Source organism: Salmo trutta, chromosome 3 (assembly GCF_901001165.1).
Source record: "Salmo trutta chromosome 3, fSalTru1.1, whole genome shotgun sequence".
NCBI lineage: Eukaryota > Metazoa > Chordata > Actinopteri > Salmoniformes > Salmonidae > Salmo > Salmo trutta.
The window spans coordinates 54,527,588-54,544,412 of record NC_042959.1 but is presented as its reverse complement, the minus strand read 5'-3'; the positions used below and the strand labels follow the sequence as shown (position 1 = coordinate 54,544,412).

General features: G+C 49.5%; 2 protein-coding genes across 6 annotated transcripts in view; one reads left to right on the top strand and one right to left on the bottom strand.

Moving 5' to 3' along the window:
- LOC115179100 (sterol regulatory element-binding protein cleavage-activating protein) overlaps positions 1 to 3,790 on the top strand; it is a 36,902-nt gene extending 33,112 nt beyond the window's left edge. For all 5 annotated transcript variants that reach the window (XM_029740401.1, XM_029740392.1, XM_029740381.1 and 2 more), the window contains exons 20-21: positions 418 to 624; positions 856 to 3,790. In XM_029740401.1, coding sequence (XP_029596261.1) covers positions 418 to 624; positions 856 to 1,101 — 453 coding nt within the window. In that variant the 3' untranslated portion in view covers positions 1,102 to 3,790. The remainder of the gene's footprint in view (positions 1 to 417; positions 625 to 855) is intronic.
- A 133-nt stretch (positions 3,791 to 3,923) lies between these two features.
- LOC115179084 (tyrosine-protein phosphatase non-receptor type 23) overlaps positions 3,924 to 16,825 on the bottom strand; it is a 31,133-nt gene continuing 18,231 nt past the window's right edge. The window contains exons 4-23 of the mRNA XM_029740380.1: positions 13,234 to 13,310; positions 13,070 to 13,119; positions 12,800 to 12,931; positions 12,623 to 12,703; positions 12,259 to 12,390; positions 12,105 to 12,152; positions 11,916 to 11,972; positions 11,699 to 11,757; positions 11,427 to 11,506; positions 11,147 to 11,327; positions 10,890 to 11,035; positions 10,487 to 10,807; positions 10,210 to 10,364; positions 9,908 to 10,059; positions 7,134 to 9,654; positions 6,646 to 6,830; positions 6,438 to 6,542; positions 6,180 to 6,318; positions 5,880 to 5,996; positions 3,924 to 5,211 (exon numbers count right to left, since the gene is read on the bottom strand). Of these exons, the coding sequence (XP_029596240.1) occupies positions 4,600 to 5,211; positions 5,880 to 5,996; positions 6,180 to 6,318; positions 6,438 to 6,542; positions 6,646 to 6,830; positions 7,134 to 9,654; positions 9,908 to 10,059; positions 10,210 to 10,364; positions 10,487 to 10,807; positions 10,890 to 11,035; positions 11,147 to 11,327; positions 11,427 to 11,506; positions 11,699 to 11,757; positions 11,916 to 11,972; positions 12,105 to 12,152; positions 12,259 to 12,390; positions 12,623 to 12,703; positions 12,800 to 12,931; positions 13,070 to 13,119; positions 13,234 to 13,310 (5,350 nt within the window). The 3' untranslated portion in view covers positions 3,924 to 4,599. The remainder of the gene's footprint in view (positions 5,212 to 5,879; positions 5,997 to 6,179; positions 6,319 to 6,437; positions 6,543 to 6,645; positions 6,831 to 7,133; positions 9,655 to 9,907; positions 10,060 to 10,209; positions 10,365 to 10,486; positions 10,808 to 10,889; positions 11,036 to 11,146; positions 11,328 to 11,426; positions 11,507 to 11,698; positions 11,758 to 11,915; positions 11,973 to 12,104; positions 12,153 to 12,258; positions 12,391 to 12,622; positions 12,704 to 12,799; positions 12,932 to 13,069; positions 13,120 to 13,233; positions 13,311 to 16,825) is intronic.

Below are 16,825 nucleotides of genomic sequence, written 5' to 3'. Positions count from 1 at the left end.
GTAGCAATGGGTTCACCTTGCTCCTAAAATTCCACCTTTTCCGAACCTTGTGTACCAGTCTTGCTGGGTGTGCATGAGTCACTAAGGCACAGGCAGCCCAATTCTGATCTTTTTTACACTAATTGGTCTTTTGACCAATCACATCAAATCTTTTCAAATCAGATCTTTTTCAGAGCTGGTCTCATTGGTTAAAAGTCTGCCTGTGTAAACGTGGCCTAAGGTGCTCCTTACTGATCAAAATCCATTTGAGTGTAAGCCCCCCTTACCAGAGCACTTCGTAGCAAAACGTTTTGCAACAGAAAATGTGGATTTCTTATGAACAACTCCAGGTAGTCCCTTCCCAGAGCAGTCTACTTTTTTCTGTTTGTACTTAATGAATATGACCAATGTGAAGTATCAGTCATTGTCGTGTTGCAGACCATGGTTCTGGCCAGTGGGGGGCAGGACGGAGCAATCTGTCTGTGGGATGTGCTGACGGGCAGCCGGGTCAGCCACGTGTACGGTCACCGCGGCGACGTGACCTCGCTGGTGTGCACCACATCGTGCGTGATCAGCAGCGGCCTCGACGACCTCATCTGCATCTGGGACCGCAGTACGGGCATCAAGCTCTACTCCATACAGCAGGTGGTTCTCTCTCTCTCTCTCTGTGTGTGTGTGTGTGTGTGTGTGTGTGTGTGTGTGTGTGTGTGTGTGTGTGTGTGTGTGTGTGGCTAATTTGGGAGAAATCAGGTAAACTAGTCTCCTGTTTTTCAACGATAGTTTATGCTTTATGCCTCTTCGCCTGCTTCTATCCCAATTTTCCATTCCTTCTCTAAACCTAACCTGTTCTTTCTTTTCCTCTTCCCCCTCCCCTAGGAGGTGGGCTGTGGTGCTAGTCTGGGGGTGATCTCTGAGTCTCTCCTGGTGACAGGGGGCCAGGGCTGTGTGTCCTTCTGGGACCTGAACTTCGGAGACCTCCTCCAGACGGTCTACCTGGGCCAGAGCAGCGACGGCCAGGGGGTCCGCCAGCTCGTGGTGCTGAACAACGCCGCCATCGTCTGCGACTTTGGCTCCGAGCTCAGCCTGGTCTACGTACCTTCGGTGCTGGAGAAGCTGGACTGAGTAGTAGCAGAACTAGGACAGGCGCCACACAGTGGCCTGGAGGAGTAGATGAAATGGTCAGTACTGACAATGGGGATTCATGCAAACGCAACTCATTTTGGCCCTACAATACGCTGCAGTTGGACAATCTTCTTGGAAAGAGTTGACGTGATTGGCTAATTTAGATCGTTAGCGCTTCACCTGATTAGGTGGGAAGGCATTTCTATAGCAATACATAACATTTTTTATAAAGCTAATGTCTGGTTGGAGAGACAGATGTACAGACAGACAGACTTACAAGTGGTCAACCTGCCACAGGGTGAGGTCTGTCTGACCAGAAAGATGACCCTTGACCTTGTTAGTAGCTCAGGGGGTTTGTATCCATGCATTGGATGGTTTGGGGTACACACACCCCAAGGGGTTCCCATCCAAAAATCAGACAGTCTGTCACTGCACTCTATGCTGCTGTCATTGGCGGAGTGTTTGATACCACACCAGCCAATCAGTGTAGCGAAGCTGTGGCAGGCTCATGTCATGAGGTCTGAGGGCCGTTGGGCTAAGCAGTTACTAGCATGTGTGTGTTTTGTGTCCTGGGAAAGAAACAGTCTCTTTTTATGGTGAAAACACTGCTGACAAAAATCTTTCGTTATTGTGTGTGTGTGTGTGTGTGTGTGCGAGATAACTGGATACGATTACTGTAATGAAATGCACCTTGAGAGGGGGTTGTTTTTATGTTTAAATCTATTTATTAGTGATACATTTTAAAGTACCAATTTGAGATGTGCATAATATAATGTGGAGATGTCATAAATGTAGGGTTAGATTTTTTATTTTTTTTAAACATTGGTTATGATAAATATTTGTAATATGAATATTTTGGAACTGTAGTTGGGGATTGAGGGGGAGAGGTCCCTTGCCTTACCAAACCTCAGGCTCTGATTTTAGGGCTACTGTTGCTGCAGGAGGATCCATCTGGCCCCTAAGAGCCCTTTTAGCTGTAGGAGGCTCTATACCTCTACACTTTCTGCTTGAATTTGAGATGTGCATGTGAAGTTGTGGTAGCTCTACATTGGCTGCTCTCTTCCCATGTTGACTGGGCCCAGGAGAAATGTCAGATCATTTGAGATTGTGAATATATTCAATTGCGCTGTTTTACGTTAGTAACATTGTCATGCTACCATTGTACGTCTTGTTCTCTGACTAAAGGTTCCATTGAGGAAATCACGTTACTTTTTAAATGCCTAAAATGGCTTCCTCTTGAAAAACATCTTACAACTGGGTTTCTCTGTCCACTATATTTTTCCCAATACAATGAAACGGTCCCTTTTTTAGGTCTTATCTCTGTGATTCTCTGCTTGTGAGTTTGAGAACCCCATCAGGCATAAAGGAGAGGATGGGTAGTGTACCAGTAATGTGGTGATAACTCCACCTTGGCCCAGCCAGTCTTTTCAAGTGAGCAAAGGAGTCCGCGAGGGCCTCAGACTAGGAATATGAGGAGTTTGATGGTACCCTCTAGGTTGGACCCCCTCTACTAACTCAACCTTTCTTCCAGCCCCTTCGCTCTGAGTGACCGTAGCGCTAGCCTGCAGACACACGCAATGCAGAGCGCCTAGCGGGCTTGACCTTAGACGTTAGCCTACTTGGTTACTTACACCCATAGCTGAATGTAGATCCGGGACGCTTGATATTGAAAAGCTTCTACACAAATATAACACACTAACTTGTGCACTAACTCTTAACCCTCTGAAATGCACATGCTCACACACACTCTAGGCACTTTGAAACATAATGTATAGAAAGACATTCAGAAACACACACGTCAGACTTGTGAATGCAGGGGTGGACAGCTTTAGTCCTCAAGTGTTGCAGTGTCTGCTGGTTTATCAATAACATGAATTGAAGACAAACGAAAACCCAGACACATCATCCCAGAAGGACTGGAGTTGTGCACCCATGTTCTATTGTAACATTTCTAATTTATTTTGTGTTTTTTAATGTAAATAATAGGTGAGTGTGTAGATTCACTTATAATTTGAAGATTATTTTTTACTTCCTGACCAAATGGTCTCTTTCTGGCAGTGTGGGGGGGGGTTGATGATGATGACTTGGGTCTCTAAGGAATGAATGTTGAAGGATATAAACTGCTGCCTGAGTTGGGCAGTAAAATATGGTTGTGTTCCAAGTCCTTTTAAGCTGCCTTTCCTTATCTCCTTGCTTGCAAATAATGACACGATAGTTATTTGACACCCATCCATTGCAACAGTTCACACACATTCAGTCACAATATGTGGCCTATGCAGGAATTAAACCGCACAACTCTGGTGTTGCGAGCACTATGCTCCAAACATTACAACATTTATGTAACAGGAATTGTCTTACATATGTTTCCCAGCGTTCTGCCACTGTACTATCAGTAGTGATGAAAGGAGATGAGAAGGGAAGCATTTAAGATAATTGGAACACAGCCCATGTCCCCTTGATCTGTTCCTTTTGGTCCTACAAAATAGTTGACGGAGGGAGGGGCAGAGAGAAACCGCTGTAAATATTGTTTTTGTGGAATCATAGGCCTGCTCTGCCCCCCTCCTCCCGAACCTTCTTCGGTTGGCTAGGGTACACAGACTGTAGTGGCGGTAGCAAATGTTCTGGACTATTTTTAACACGGGAGCAAAACTTTGTACTAATTTCCAAATAAAGAGGCTTTGACACCTTGTCATGTGGTCTGTAGTCTGTGATTTTTGTAGAAAAGTGGATACTCACTTGAGAAATAAACCATACATCAATTCAAACATTCCATAAGCTGTGGGTGTGTATTTTAAATAGTAGTCAAAACCATGACAACGTAATAACATGAGGGTAGTCTACATTTATTCAAGATATATTTACAGTGTTAATGAAAGACAAGAAAAAAACTTAAGATGTGCCGATTCATGTATGCGGTTACCATAACGACACCTTCGTCTGCAAGCTCCTCCCCCACCCTCTGGCCTCTGTCTGCGTCACCTTAGTGCAACCATATCAGTCACTACCATCATCTTAGTCCACATGAAGACCCCAAGCTAACCAACGTGCCTGGAGCGACCAGCTGTACGAGGGGACCGTAGACACTGCTGCTAGGAGGGCGTGCTGGGATTGTAGTGGGGCCGAGTGGCCAGCTCTGAAACAAGGAGTGAAGAACAGACCCATCTGGTACAGGTAGAAACACAGGACAAAGAGAAGGAAAGAAAAGACGAGTGCACCATGATTTGGTCCCAGAAGCACAGCCAGGCCACCAGTGATCGGAGGCAGAATGTATGACCCCTAAAGTGTCCCTAAAGCGACAGAAAGGCCCAGGTTCAAACCAACCCCTAGCCCCTACCACTAAGCACTTCTAGTTGTGATTCTTGGAGTTTCCACCATTCTAATCATGTTGGTTCATTAACTGAGAATCAGAGACTCAAGAAGAACTAGCTCTAAAGGCTACAGGTCAGTTTGACACGGCTATGAAGTGAGAAAGAAAGAGGGCATCGTGGCTCCTGTGTTTCAGTTCTTGTTGAGGCTCCAGAGGGGGTCTAGGCAGCTCAGGGGGTCGTCTCCCCCATCCTCGTGGGGCCCCTGGTTGAGACCCTGGCCCTCGGCAGGCTGCAGGAAGCTCTGCTTAGTGACACGGTACTTCCCCTTGCACCCACCACCCTCCATGGAGAAGGCCTCGGGAGTCAGAGAGGCCAGCAGCTCCAGGGAGTTTGGGGCCGGGCCAGAGGGAGGGGCTGGATCAGGGGTCACCTCTGGGACCGCATGGTTATTGGCTGTGGGGGGAGAGGAAGGGGCGGTGGCATCCACACCATTGGGTGGTGGGGACTGAACCTTCTCTGGGGAGGAGAGTGGGGGACTGAGGAAGGAGGGTTGGGTCTCGCTGGGAGAGGGGTCCCGGGCGGGGGCGGCGGCTGGCTCTCTGTCCAAGGGCAGGTCGGTGGCGGGGATGAAGGGTTGGTCCTCCAGACCAGAGGGGGCACCAATCTCGATGACAGGGTCCATGGCTGGGTCAGTGGCACTGGGAGGCCGGATGCTGAGTTTGGCGATGGTGGCCTGAATGGAGCTGATGGTCATGTCACCTCCCAGAACTATGTCCTGTTGGGACTCTTGGCGAGAGTAAGGCTACAGGGAAAAGACAACCAGACAATATTTAGACAGGAGTGAGCAGTAGTGTAGCATAGACGGGTTGGTTGTCAAGCAACAACAGCGAAACGTGCGCAACTATGGGGCAAAACAGGGTTGGCTTAGATTGACAACATGTAAACTATATTTTGTCTCAAATTTTTATTGAAAACATAAATGTGCACAATGAGCACTTGTCTCTCAAATACATAATTACAGTTGTTGGTTAGCTAGCCAGTGAATTTTTTGCCATATTAACATTGACATGAAATCAGTCAAAACACCTCAAAACAAGACAGGGTATCAATAACAAGATTAAACTAGCTGAAACGAGTCACTTCCGATTCCCCACATGGCAGTTTCTTGACATTGTTGGTAGCTATCTGGCCATCCAGAATCACAACAACTCATATACTTCTGCCCCATTGAAGCGTGCACATAGTTTTCGTGACGCTGTCAGCTAACCCATCTATAGGGCCTCTCAATTTTAGCTTACATCGAGTACCACCAAAATCGAAGCAAATAAAATTGTTTTTCCAACTACATTTTCAATAGGAGCATATTTACGACTTCAATCACCACTACTCACTATCCATTCAGGTGTCTGAGACCCTAAAGCCTGAATGCCAAAAGGATCAAAAACTGGCTCAGTGAGAGACTGGGCTCACCTTGGTGGCAGCAGTGCTGGGTGTCTTGCTGCAGGGGGCGGTAGGGAGGTAGCCGTGTCTCTGGAGGACCTGCTCAGCGTGTTTCAGCACCGCCTCGTAACAGAACTTCAGGTGCAGCTGTGGACAGACACCAGAGAGAGGAGACACCTTGAAGAGCCATCACACCAACAAACAACACTGACTCAATGCACTGAGAAAGTGACATGAGCTTTTACTAGAGAACTTGCCTATGTGATGTCACTCTTACGAGACTGCACATTTAACCCCTTGTAAAGCATGTTGTGTGTGTGTGTTTCTAACCTTCTCCTGCAACATGTTCTTCCTCTGCTGCCTCATCTTCTTGACCAGTAGAGGTAGGTCAGGGATGCTGTTCCCTGCCTCCAGCTCCTGTACCGCTGCATACAGCAGACAGAGGGCGCCGGTACGCCCCACGCCAGAGCTGAGGTCATGGAGAGAGACGGGGTTAGTGGCAATACTCACAACACACACACACACACTTGGTTTTGATTCCTCATCATGATGTTTGGTGATCTTAATAAAATAGCATGTGTGTGTTACCTGCAGTGCACGACAATAGGTGTGTGTAAGGGCCTCTGGTGCAGGTAGTATCCATGAACCTCCTGGATGAAGCAGATTAGATTGCTCTTGCTCTCAGGAAGACCCCTGGGAGGGAGAGGGGGGAGGAGAGAAGTGAAACGGTATTCGTTAGCCAGATATTAATTTCCATGCATACAGTGGTTAATCAGTTGTTACTGTGTGGACTCACAGTTCAGGCCAGGAGGTGAACTGCAGGTGTATGACGGTGCGTTTGAGACTCTGGTCACGGTATTGCAGGCCAATCATTCTCTCCACGTGGGTGGGCGTGGTCTTCTGCGTAGTCAGGGTGACTGTGATTGGTCCCTGAGCAAGCTGCTGGCCGCGTTCTGTCGGGAAATAGCGCAAAACCTTTCCCTGCGGAAACACGGTAAAGAAACCGACTAAGAGTTGGGGTTCTTTCAATAAATGACAATGCGTCAATCAAAATATGGACTGATAACTTCCAATGAAATAATGTGTTTTCACAAACGTTTAAGTCAATAGTCTGGAAGTAAATAAACCATCTAATCAAAGTTCTGCCTTATCCAATTCCTTACCTACCTTTTATTCCTTCTTGGGTAAAAACCAAACAGGTGGTACATCTACCACCCACGGTAGTAAGCCTTTATGAGCGACCCCTAGAATGACCCATTCCTTCTCCCCTGAGTGTGTTCATACCTTATCTAACTCCTGCTCTGAGACCAGCATGACCACCAGCGAAACCTTCTGCTCCCACACCATGAGCCAGAAGTCGGCGGCCGTGCCCGACAGTGGCGCCTGCGTGGCAATGAGGCGCGGGCAGTAGGGCGACAGCTCCTCCACAAAGCTGCCGTTGATGTAGTCGTCCTTGCCCGAGCGCAGCAGCACGCGGTTACAGTCGTAGGGCATCACGTCCTGGTGGCGGTTCTTCATGGTGTAGCAGCGAGCGATGGCGATGGACAGCTGCCTGGCGTCCCTCTCCTGCCCCTCCTGGAGCTCCTTCCAGCGGGCATCCAGCGGCGACAGGCCACCTTCGTCCACCGACGGGCGCTCCAGAGACTCCACGGCCGAACGGAAGCGTTCGAGTTCGCCACAGAGGCGGGCTACGCGTTCGGGGGCTTGGTACGGGTCGCCCTGGATCAGCCGGACGCCCTGGGAGCTCTTCTTGCGGCGCTCCCCGTCCTGAGGGTCAGCCTTGGTGGGTTGGAGGACGTTGGCGGGGGCCTTGGGGCCACCAGGCTGGCTCTCTGGGCTGGAGGAGAGCAGGTCGTCTGTGATGGAGTTCTGGCGCGGGAAGAGGGAGGTGGAGGGGGATGAGGAGGAAGGGAGAGAGGGTGGACCGCCAGGGGTGGGGGCTGGGGAGGGCCTCTGGGGGGCCAGGCCTAGGGAAGAGGGGCCTGGGGAGGGAGAAGGGGAAGGTGAGGGTGAGGGAAGGATGACGTTAGGTGGGAGGGCCACTGGAGGAGCTCCAGCAGTTGGTGGAATCATGTGCTGGGGAGGAGGCCGAGGTTGGCCCATAGAGGTGGGCTGTGGTGGGGCTCCGGGAGAGCCGTTCACACCTGGAGGAGTAGCGTACATGGTGGGGGTCATGGGGGCTACAGGCTGGGGAGCCTGGGACTGTTGGGGGGCTGAATGAGGCATTATAGGAGGCTGGTAGCCCTGTGGTAACTGGGGCTGGTAGACATGTTGGGGGGGTTGACCAGGGTGGGGCATCTGGGGCCCCTGAGGTGGGAGGGGGCCCCTGGGCAGGTAAGCCTGAGGGAGGTGGACATGATGGGGCTGGGAAGCAGGGGGCATCTGCTGGTGCAGGCCAGGGGGCATGGGCTGGCTGGTGGGGGGCAGGTAAGCCTGGGAAACTGGGGGCATCGGCTGGCTGTTAGGGGGCATCTGCTGATGAGGGCCAGGGTGCATTTGTGGATGAGGATGCATTTGCTGGGCGTTGGGATGCAATTGTTGTTGTTGGGAAGGTAGCATCTGCTGATGAAGGTGTGGGGGCATCTGTTGGTTGGCAGGTTGCATGTATGGTTGGGAGACAGGGGGCATGGGCTGGGAAGTGGGTGGCATCTGTGTGTGAGGGCCCCTTGGGATCATGTGTGAGGGCTGTTGTGGCAGGTAGCCCTGCTGAGGGTGTTGAGGCTGATAGCCCTGTGGTAACTGGGGCTGGTAGCCATGCTGGGGTTGTGGCTGGGGCTGACCAGGATATGGCTGCTGATACTGGGGGGGCATGGGCGGCCGGGGCTGGTGCTGGGGGGGCATGTACTGTGGGTAACCCTGCTGGGCCTGGGGAGGGGGTCGGGGCCCGGGCATAGCCCTGGGGGCAGACTGGTAGCCTGGGGGCAGCTGCCCAGGAGGGTGTTGGTACTGCTGCTGTGGATGTTGGTGTGGCACCTGGCTGGGCGCTTGCATGGGCACCCCAGGCTGGGTCATGTACTGTGGGTACACACCCATCTGTGGGGGAACAGCGTAGCCTGCAGAGACAGTAGGTGGTACAGGGTGGCGTGGGGCTGAGTTATAACTGAGGATGGGGGTCTGGATACTATCTACTGTAGTAGTGGAGGGACGGAAAGGGGCACGGGCAGGCCCGACTCCCCCAGTTTGGGGGGCTTGCGGCTGGGGAAGGCCATAGCCAGAAACAGGGGTCTGCTGGGGGGGTAGCTGAGTGAAGGGTCCGCGGGGGAAACCCTGGGCGGGGAGCGGGCCAGGGAAATGGTGCGGGCGAAGGTTTGGGGGGAACTGAGGGGTATAGAGCGGTGCCCCAGGTGCCCCTGGCCAGGGTAACGAAGCATTGCCACCCAGATTGGCACCAGGAAGGAAAGCCTCAGGTCCTGGGCGAAGGGCAGAATGCAGGGAGGGGTAGTCGGGGGGTAGACTACGGAGCTCGTCAGGCAGGTCTCCTCCCAGGCTCAGTATAGCAGCGTTGATCTGTGCTAGCTCAGCATCCTCCAGACTAGAACAGGCAGAGTCCACGTCTGAGCCCCCCTTGGACCCCAGGGACGGTTTGGCTGCAGTGGGCCGAGAAGGGGGATTCTTCTGGGTTTCCCTGTCCAGCACGGCCTTCCTCTCCTCCTCCCTGCCCTGACACAGAGTCTTAGCTCTCTCCAGCAGGCGGGAGGACTTGGTCTCCAGGTCCTCGTAGAAGTCCTTCCCCTCCTGGGACTTCTTCATCAGGTCCTCGTAAGCCTCGTAGGACGCCACCAGGGTCTGCACCGTGCCGTTCCACCTGAGAGTTGGAGCGAGAGAAAGGAAGGAGGAGAAGAGGAAGAGAAAGGGAGAGGTGAGATATCTTCTTCAGTAACAATGACACGAGGCTAGTGCTTATGTACCTAGTGTTTCCATTTGTCTGCTCCGATTTGTTTGTGTGTTCTGATTCTCTTTATTGGCCCCTTCCCTATGGCCTTGGACTGGAACAGCGTCAAAGTCCTTTGACCAGTAGTACTGGTGTCCCACTAAAACCCTTCCAAGCCCTTGCTCACTTGTGTTCCGTCTCGGCGAGGCCCTTGCGGACCGAGGCGTATTGCACGTTGGCTTCCGTCAGCGCCTTGAGGATGTTCTCCTGGGCAGACAGATTCTGGTCGATGTACACCTTCACCTGCTCATACTTCTTCAACTGCTCCTCAAACAACCTCTATAGGGAGGGAGGGAGAGAGGTGGCGAGTGGGAGGAGGGAGATAGAGGGAGGGGGAGGCAGGGAGGCAAATGTTACATATAGTGTGTTAAGAGGCATGCATTAGTCTAGAATTTCCTGAAGATCAAACCCACACACAATGTCCTGTACCTTCATGTCAGTGCGCTCGGTAGTGACAAGGGAGGAAGTGATGTCGTCCTGCTGGATGAGGTCACGCAGCTGTTTTTCCAGGGTGCTCCTCTGGTCCCTCATCTCCTGCACCTTACCCAGGATCCTCTTCATGCACTGCAGCCCCGCCACCTCCTCTGTAGGAACACACACACACACACACACACACACACACACACACACACACACACACACTCACACACATTTAGAAACACACTCCAAATGACACCATAACTCTTTTCCACTTTCCTATACCCACCCTGGTTGAGTTGGGGCCTTGGCAGGGCGTCTCTCAGGGCATCCAGTGGTCCCCCCAGCAGCCTCAGGTTACTGATGTGCAGGTTCATGGCTCTGTGCAGCTCTGTGTTGGTGAAGCTGGCCTTCTCATGGGCCTCCATGTACTTCTCCAGGTCCCTGCGGATCTCAGCCAGGGTCTGGGCATGTGCCTGGGTGTGCAGCTCCGCCGCGGGGCCTCCTCCCACCGCCTCTTGCAGCGCCCGCACCCCGGCCTCGTCCTCCTCCAGCACGTCCCGGATCTCCCTCAGAGACGCCTCCACGTCCGTGAACACACCAGACAGGACTGAGGGAGAGAGACATAGGGATAGTAACAAAGGCTGTTTGAGTATATGTGTGTATGTGTGTGTCCCAGGCCAACCACTCACCCTGCATGGACTGAATGAGGCTCTTGACGGTGTCTGGTCTGACACTGAGTGCAGCACACTTCTCCATCAGTACAGGGGGGATGTGACTGTACATGTCCAGGTTATCTACTGAGTCTGGCTCCAGACCCAGAGAGTCCATAAACTGCCTGTAAACCCAGAGCTAGATCAGTAACCACACAAAGTCACTATATTAAATCGTAGAAGGCGTACCTAGACGACACAAATACACACACAGCCGCTCCGACTCTCCTACTCACTCTAGAGTCTCATTCCTGCTGTCTATCTTGGCCATGATGTCCCGTAGCAACTTTGCCTTCTCTTCACTGTAGAGAGAGGAGGCCTCGTGGGCAGCCATGGGTACCAGCTTGGCAAACAGGTCTGGCCCTGTGACACTGGGATCAGTTGGGTTCACGGGCAAGGCCTTCACCAGGGGGGCACCTAGAGAGGACATGATGACAATGAAAATCCAAATATAGTATATGAAATGCAGGAGAGGTTGTGTGTGAGGATAGGTCATAGGTCAGGGTTCAATGTGACCTTTGACGGAAGCAAGAGTCTCCAACGAGGGCACAGTCTCATGGTAGATGAAGTCATTGTCTTTCTTGGCAGAGTTGAACCTACAAGGGACGGGGGGGTAAGGAATAGCAAAATAAAAGGAGAGGACGGATCAGAGAGAACCCCTTCAGCCAGAGCGCCACTGTTTGAGTGACAGAGTGTGTGTGACTGTCTACCTATCTTAAAGGTTAAAGATTGTACCAACCTACCCTACAATCATAAGTCAATATACAGTAGGGAATATAGCTGCTTACTTTCCCCCTATCACGTCCATGGTGAACTTCAAGGCCTCCTGCACACTGTCCGGCTGACCCTGATCAAACGAGAGAGAATGAGAGAAGAGAGGATTGAGGGGAAGGAGCATAAAGGCAGTTCCTTTGTTATTGTAAACTTGATAACAGACACAAAATAATCCATTTCAGAACGCCAAATGAAAAAGGTTACACAGAGTCAATTGGAAGGTGACTGTACCTTGGCCAACTTGATGGCTTCACTGAGTTTGTCTAAGGAGCTCTGCAGGTAAGCCAGCTGTTAAAACCACAAAAACACACAGCTTTAGATAAATAGGTGTATAAGGAGAGACATTGGATTGCATGTAGAGGAATGGAGGTATGCAGAGGAAGATACACGGGGGGAGTAGGGATAGTCAAGGTGACATACCCGCTCTCCATATTTCTGTTGCTCCTCTGCCTGCTTCCCCATATGCAGCTGAAAAGAAATATAATGTTATTCAATAAAAGAGCATCCGTAAACCAAATCGAGAACACATTCGCAACACACTCCCTCACAACTCACTGTCCTGTCTCAAACTCACATGGGCGATGGAAGCAAAGTAGTAGATCTTCATTTGCACCAGTTTCTTCCAGTCCTTCTGGATCTTACCCAGCATGGAGGCTGTGTCAGAATTCTCCAGAGCCCTGCACGCCTCCTTATAGTAGTCCACCACCTACACCAGGCCAACAACAGAACAGTCGCACACCTGGGTCGTACTCATTAGGGCACACCGTAGCGAAACGTTTTGCAACAGAAAATAATTATCATTTTCTTATTGGATAGGTTCAGTTAGTCCCTCCCAGTTTGATGCCTATTGAGAACGACACTGCTCTACGGCAACTGAGGTCTAGAGGGTGTTATCGTGCCCTGCTGCTGCGTCTTGTGTTGAGAGGAGAGAGATTTACCTGAGCACTGATGCGGGCTACAAGGAAACTCTTCCTGTTGTCCAGCATGGACTTCTCCAGAAGACACTCCTGAGCCTGACCCTGAATGGAGACAAATAACCATGAAGTGTGTGTGTGTGTTCATGCTTGTGAGAACACATGCATGTGCGCACGTGTGTGTGTGTGTGCGATAGTTACCAGCATGAGGTTGATGTTGAGGTTAAGGATCTGGTGACTCATGTCCACGCTGAAGTTGTGGCTGAAGTGGTCCCTCAGGTAGGAGAAGGCCCCCGCGGAGCACTGGAAGTGTGTACATGACACCTTCATCCCCTAGAGGGAGAGAGAGAGAGAGGGAGACAGAAGGGAGTGAGGATGGAAGCGATAGAAAGAGGAGGGCAACACAATGGATGTCAGTGTGAGATGTCATGGAGAGAGAGAGAGAGAGGTTAACGTGTTGCTTCTGCCCACCTCTTCGGACACCCTGTTATCCATGGCTCCCAACATGGAGTGGAGAGCACCTACAGAGAAGACAACATCATGGCAATCAGGACATAGCTGTTTGACGGCTGGTTGGGCCCTCAGTGCTGATCTAAGGTCAGTTTTACACTTCACCACTCAATGGTTCAACTCACCCAGGTTGTAGAGGATGCATGCTTGCTCATAGCTGATGTCATCATGAGTGACTGTTTTTCCAGAAAATATTTCTGTCCTGATAAGAGAGAATGAAATTGTTGACACACTGTTTTGCATACATGAGGGTGTGGTGTGTGTCTACATGTTTGGGCCTGTCTGTATTTGTATGTATTATGGATCCCCATTAGTTCCTGCCAAGGCAGCAGCTTCTCTTCCTGGGGTCCAGCTAAAATTAAGGCAATTATATACAATTTTAAAAACATTACAATACATTTCACAACAGATTTTTACGACACATTAAGTGTGTTCCCTCAGGCCACTACTCTACAATCACATATCTACAACACAAAATACATGTGTATGTGTGTCTGTCTGTGCCTGTGTGTGTGTGTGTCTCTTCAGATTCCCGGTTGTTCCATAAGGTGTATTTTTATCCGTTTTTTTTTTAAATCAGATTTTACTGCTTGCATGAGTTACTTGATGTGGAATAGAGTTCAATGTAGCACTGTGTGCCTCCCATAGTCTGTTCTGGACTTGGGGACTGTGAAGAGACCTCTGGTGGCATGTCTTGTGAGGTATGCATGGGTGTCTGAGCTGTGTGCTAATAGTTTAAACAGACAGCTTGGTGCATTCAACATGTCAATGTTTCTCGCAAATACAAGTTGTGATGAAGTCAAATCTGACCTCTACTTTGAGCCAGGTGAGACTGACATAATGTTAACTCTCCGTGTACATTTAAGAGCCAGCCGTGCTGCCCTGTTCTGGGCCAATTGTAATTTGTGGCACCTAACCACACGACTGGACAGTAGTCTAGGGCCTGTAGGACCTGCCTTGATGATTGCATTGTTAAGAAGGCTGAGCAGCGCTTTATTATGGACAGACTTCTCCCCATCTTAGTTGCTGTTGGGTCAATATGTTTTGACCATGACAGTTTACAATCCAGGGTTACTCCAAGCAGTTTAGTCTCCTCAACTTTCTCAATTTCCAAATTCATTAGTTGAGGTTTAGGGTTTAGTGAATGATTTGTCCCAAATACAATGCTTTTAGTAATTGAAATATTTAGGACCAACTGCTTTCTTGCCACCCATTCTGAAACTGACTGCAGCTCTGTGTAAAGCGCTGCAGTGATTTCACTTGCTGTCATTGCTGACGTGTATAGTGTTGAGTCATCAGCATACATAGACAAACAGGCTTAACTCAGAGGCAGGTCATTAGTAAAGATTGAATAGTAAGGGGCCTGTGTTCTGTTATACAGGTAACTCTCAAACCACAATATAGCAGGGGATGTAAAGCCATAACACCAATGCTCCCTCTATGCTGCGCACGTAGCCCGGGACTGGCACGCAGAAATATCAGCCACCAGAGAGAAGCACGAGATTGAACCACTCAACTTTCTAGAGCAGCGGTCACCAACCGGTCGATCTCCAAGACATTCCTAGTCGATTGCCAAATATTTCTGTAAAAAACCCAACGATAAAGCCTATTTTTTGTATTAGTCTTGAGCTGTTGGCGGTAGGTGCACCCAATTCAGCTGCCCTGCGCGCCGGGGTAGGCGAGCTGTTGCCATTTTGAACCATTTTTATTTCACCTTTATTTAACCAGGTAGGCCAGTTGAGAACAAGTTCTCATTTACAACTGTGACCTGGCCAAGATAAAGCAAAGCAGTGCGACACAAACAATAACACAGAGTTACACATGGAATAAACAAACGTACAGTCAATAACGCAATAGAAAAGTGTATATACAGTGTGTGCAAATGAAGTAAGATTAGGAAGTTAAGGCAATAAATAGTCCGTAGTGGCGAAATAATTACAATTTCGCAAATAAACACTGGAGTGATAGATGTGCAGAAGATGAATGTGCAAGTAGAGATACTTGGGTGCAAAGGAGCAAAAAAAAAATTATATATAGAAATAAAATAAATGACAATATGGGGATGAGGTAGTTGGATGGGCTATTTACAGATGGACTATGTACAGGTGCAATGATCTGTAAGCTGCTCTGATAGCTGATGCTTAAAGTTAGTGAGGGAGATATGAGTCACCAGCTTCAGTGATTTTTGCAATTCGTTACAGACATTGGCAGCAGAGAACCGGAAGGAAAGGCAGCCAAATTAAGAATTGGCTTTGGGGGTGACCAGTGAAATATACCTGCTGGAGCGCGTGCTACGGGTAGGTGCTGCTATGGTAACCAGTGAGCTGAGATAAGGTGGGGCTTTACCTAGCAAAGACTTGACCTGGAGCCAGTGGGTTTGGCAACGAATATGAAGCGAGGGCCAGCCAACAAGAGCATACAGGTCGCAGTGGTGGGTAGTATATGGGGCTTTGGTGACGAAACGGATGGCACTGTGATAGACTACATCCAATTTGCTGAATAGAGTGTTGGAGGCTATTTTGTAAATGACATCGCCGAAGTCAAGGATTGGTAGGATAGTCAATGTGTCTCAAGGTACAAACTCTGCCTTCCCTGCGGGCCCAGAGAGCAAATTCAGTGCACTATAGGTCTACCACTGGCCAATCAGATGGCTCAGATGACTGTGTCTGCAGTAACGTAGTGTGGCATAAAAGAAAGCTGCAGAAAGTTGATACTGTGAGATTTCTTATCGTTTAAAACCATGACTAGAGAGACTGTCAACGAATACAGCAAAGAGATGCTGTTAATATGACCGAGTTTATGTTTAAGTTCTTACTCAGCACTGTCAACACTTTGTATTCAACACTTTTATAAGCCATAAAATGCACGTTGTTCCTATATCCTCTCAGCGCTACAACAAGCACTGCAGCAGTAATGAATGAGTAGGAAAGTGTCTCTATAGGCTTGCGTTGTTGTTATTATTTGTGGCTTGGGTCTTTTTTAACATCGAGGAATATTTCACTTTCTCTGTTCAACATGACTTTGTGCATGAGGCAGAAATAATGTGGTGCGTGTCGAGTTTCACCAGCTGGGAGATGGTGTCCCTTTTTGGTCAGTGTTAGTGGAGGAAAGGGAGAGCGGAGGGATGTTGAGAGGCAGATCCTCAGTCTGCTGCTCTCTCCCGCCGCTGAGACGGACCATCAGATGCAGGCACCACCCCCCCCCCCCCCAAAAAGGAAATTATTTAAATGTATGGTCATTCAGCTGTGCTTCACAAGTAATACAACAACCGATCTATTACCGGCGTGATCATTTAGCCTACCTCAAATGTTAAAATGTAATAACATTTTTAAAAATGCCAGAACAACAATGCATTGGCAGGGCAATTAAAGCAAAGCCAATATGCAGTGATAATGTATTGGACCTATAACTTACTGCACAAACCTCACTGCTACAGTACTATTATTAATTGATTGTTGCGTAGGCTTGGAGCGGTAGATCTCGGCTTGCATTTTGACTCAGTGATCTTGACTCAGAAAAGGTTGGTGACCACTGTTCTAGAGTTTTCCCTGTTAACACTATCAACGTTTCCATTTACCGTGGCAATTGTGATCGAATCAATGCAATATTACCGAAACAAAACTAACTATGCAAGAGATTTTGTTGTAGGCAGAACGCATCAGAGTAGGATTCTATTGCATTGACATGCACTACTCAGCCCAGTGCGGTATAAACAAT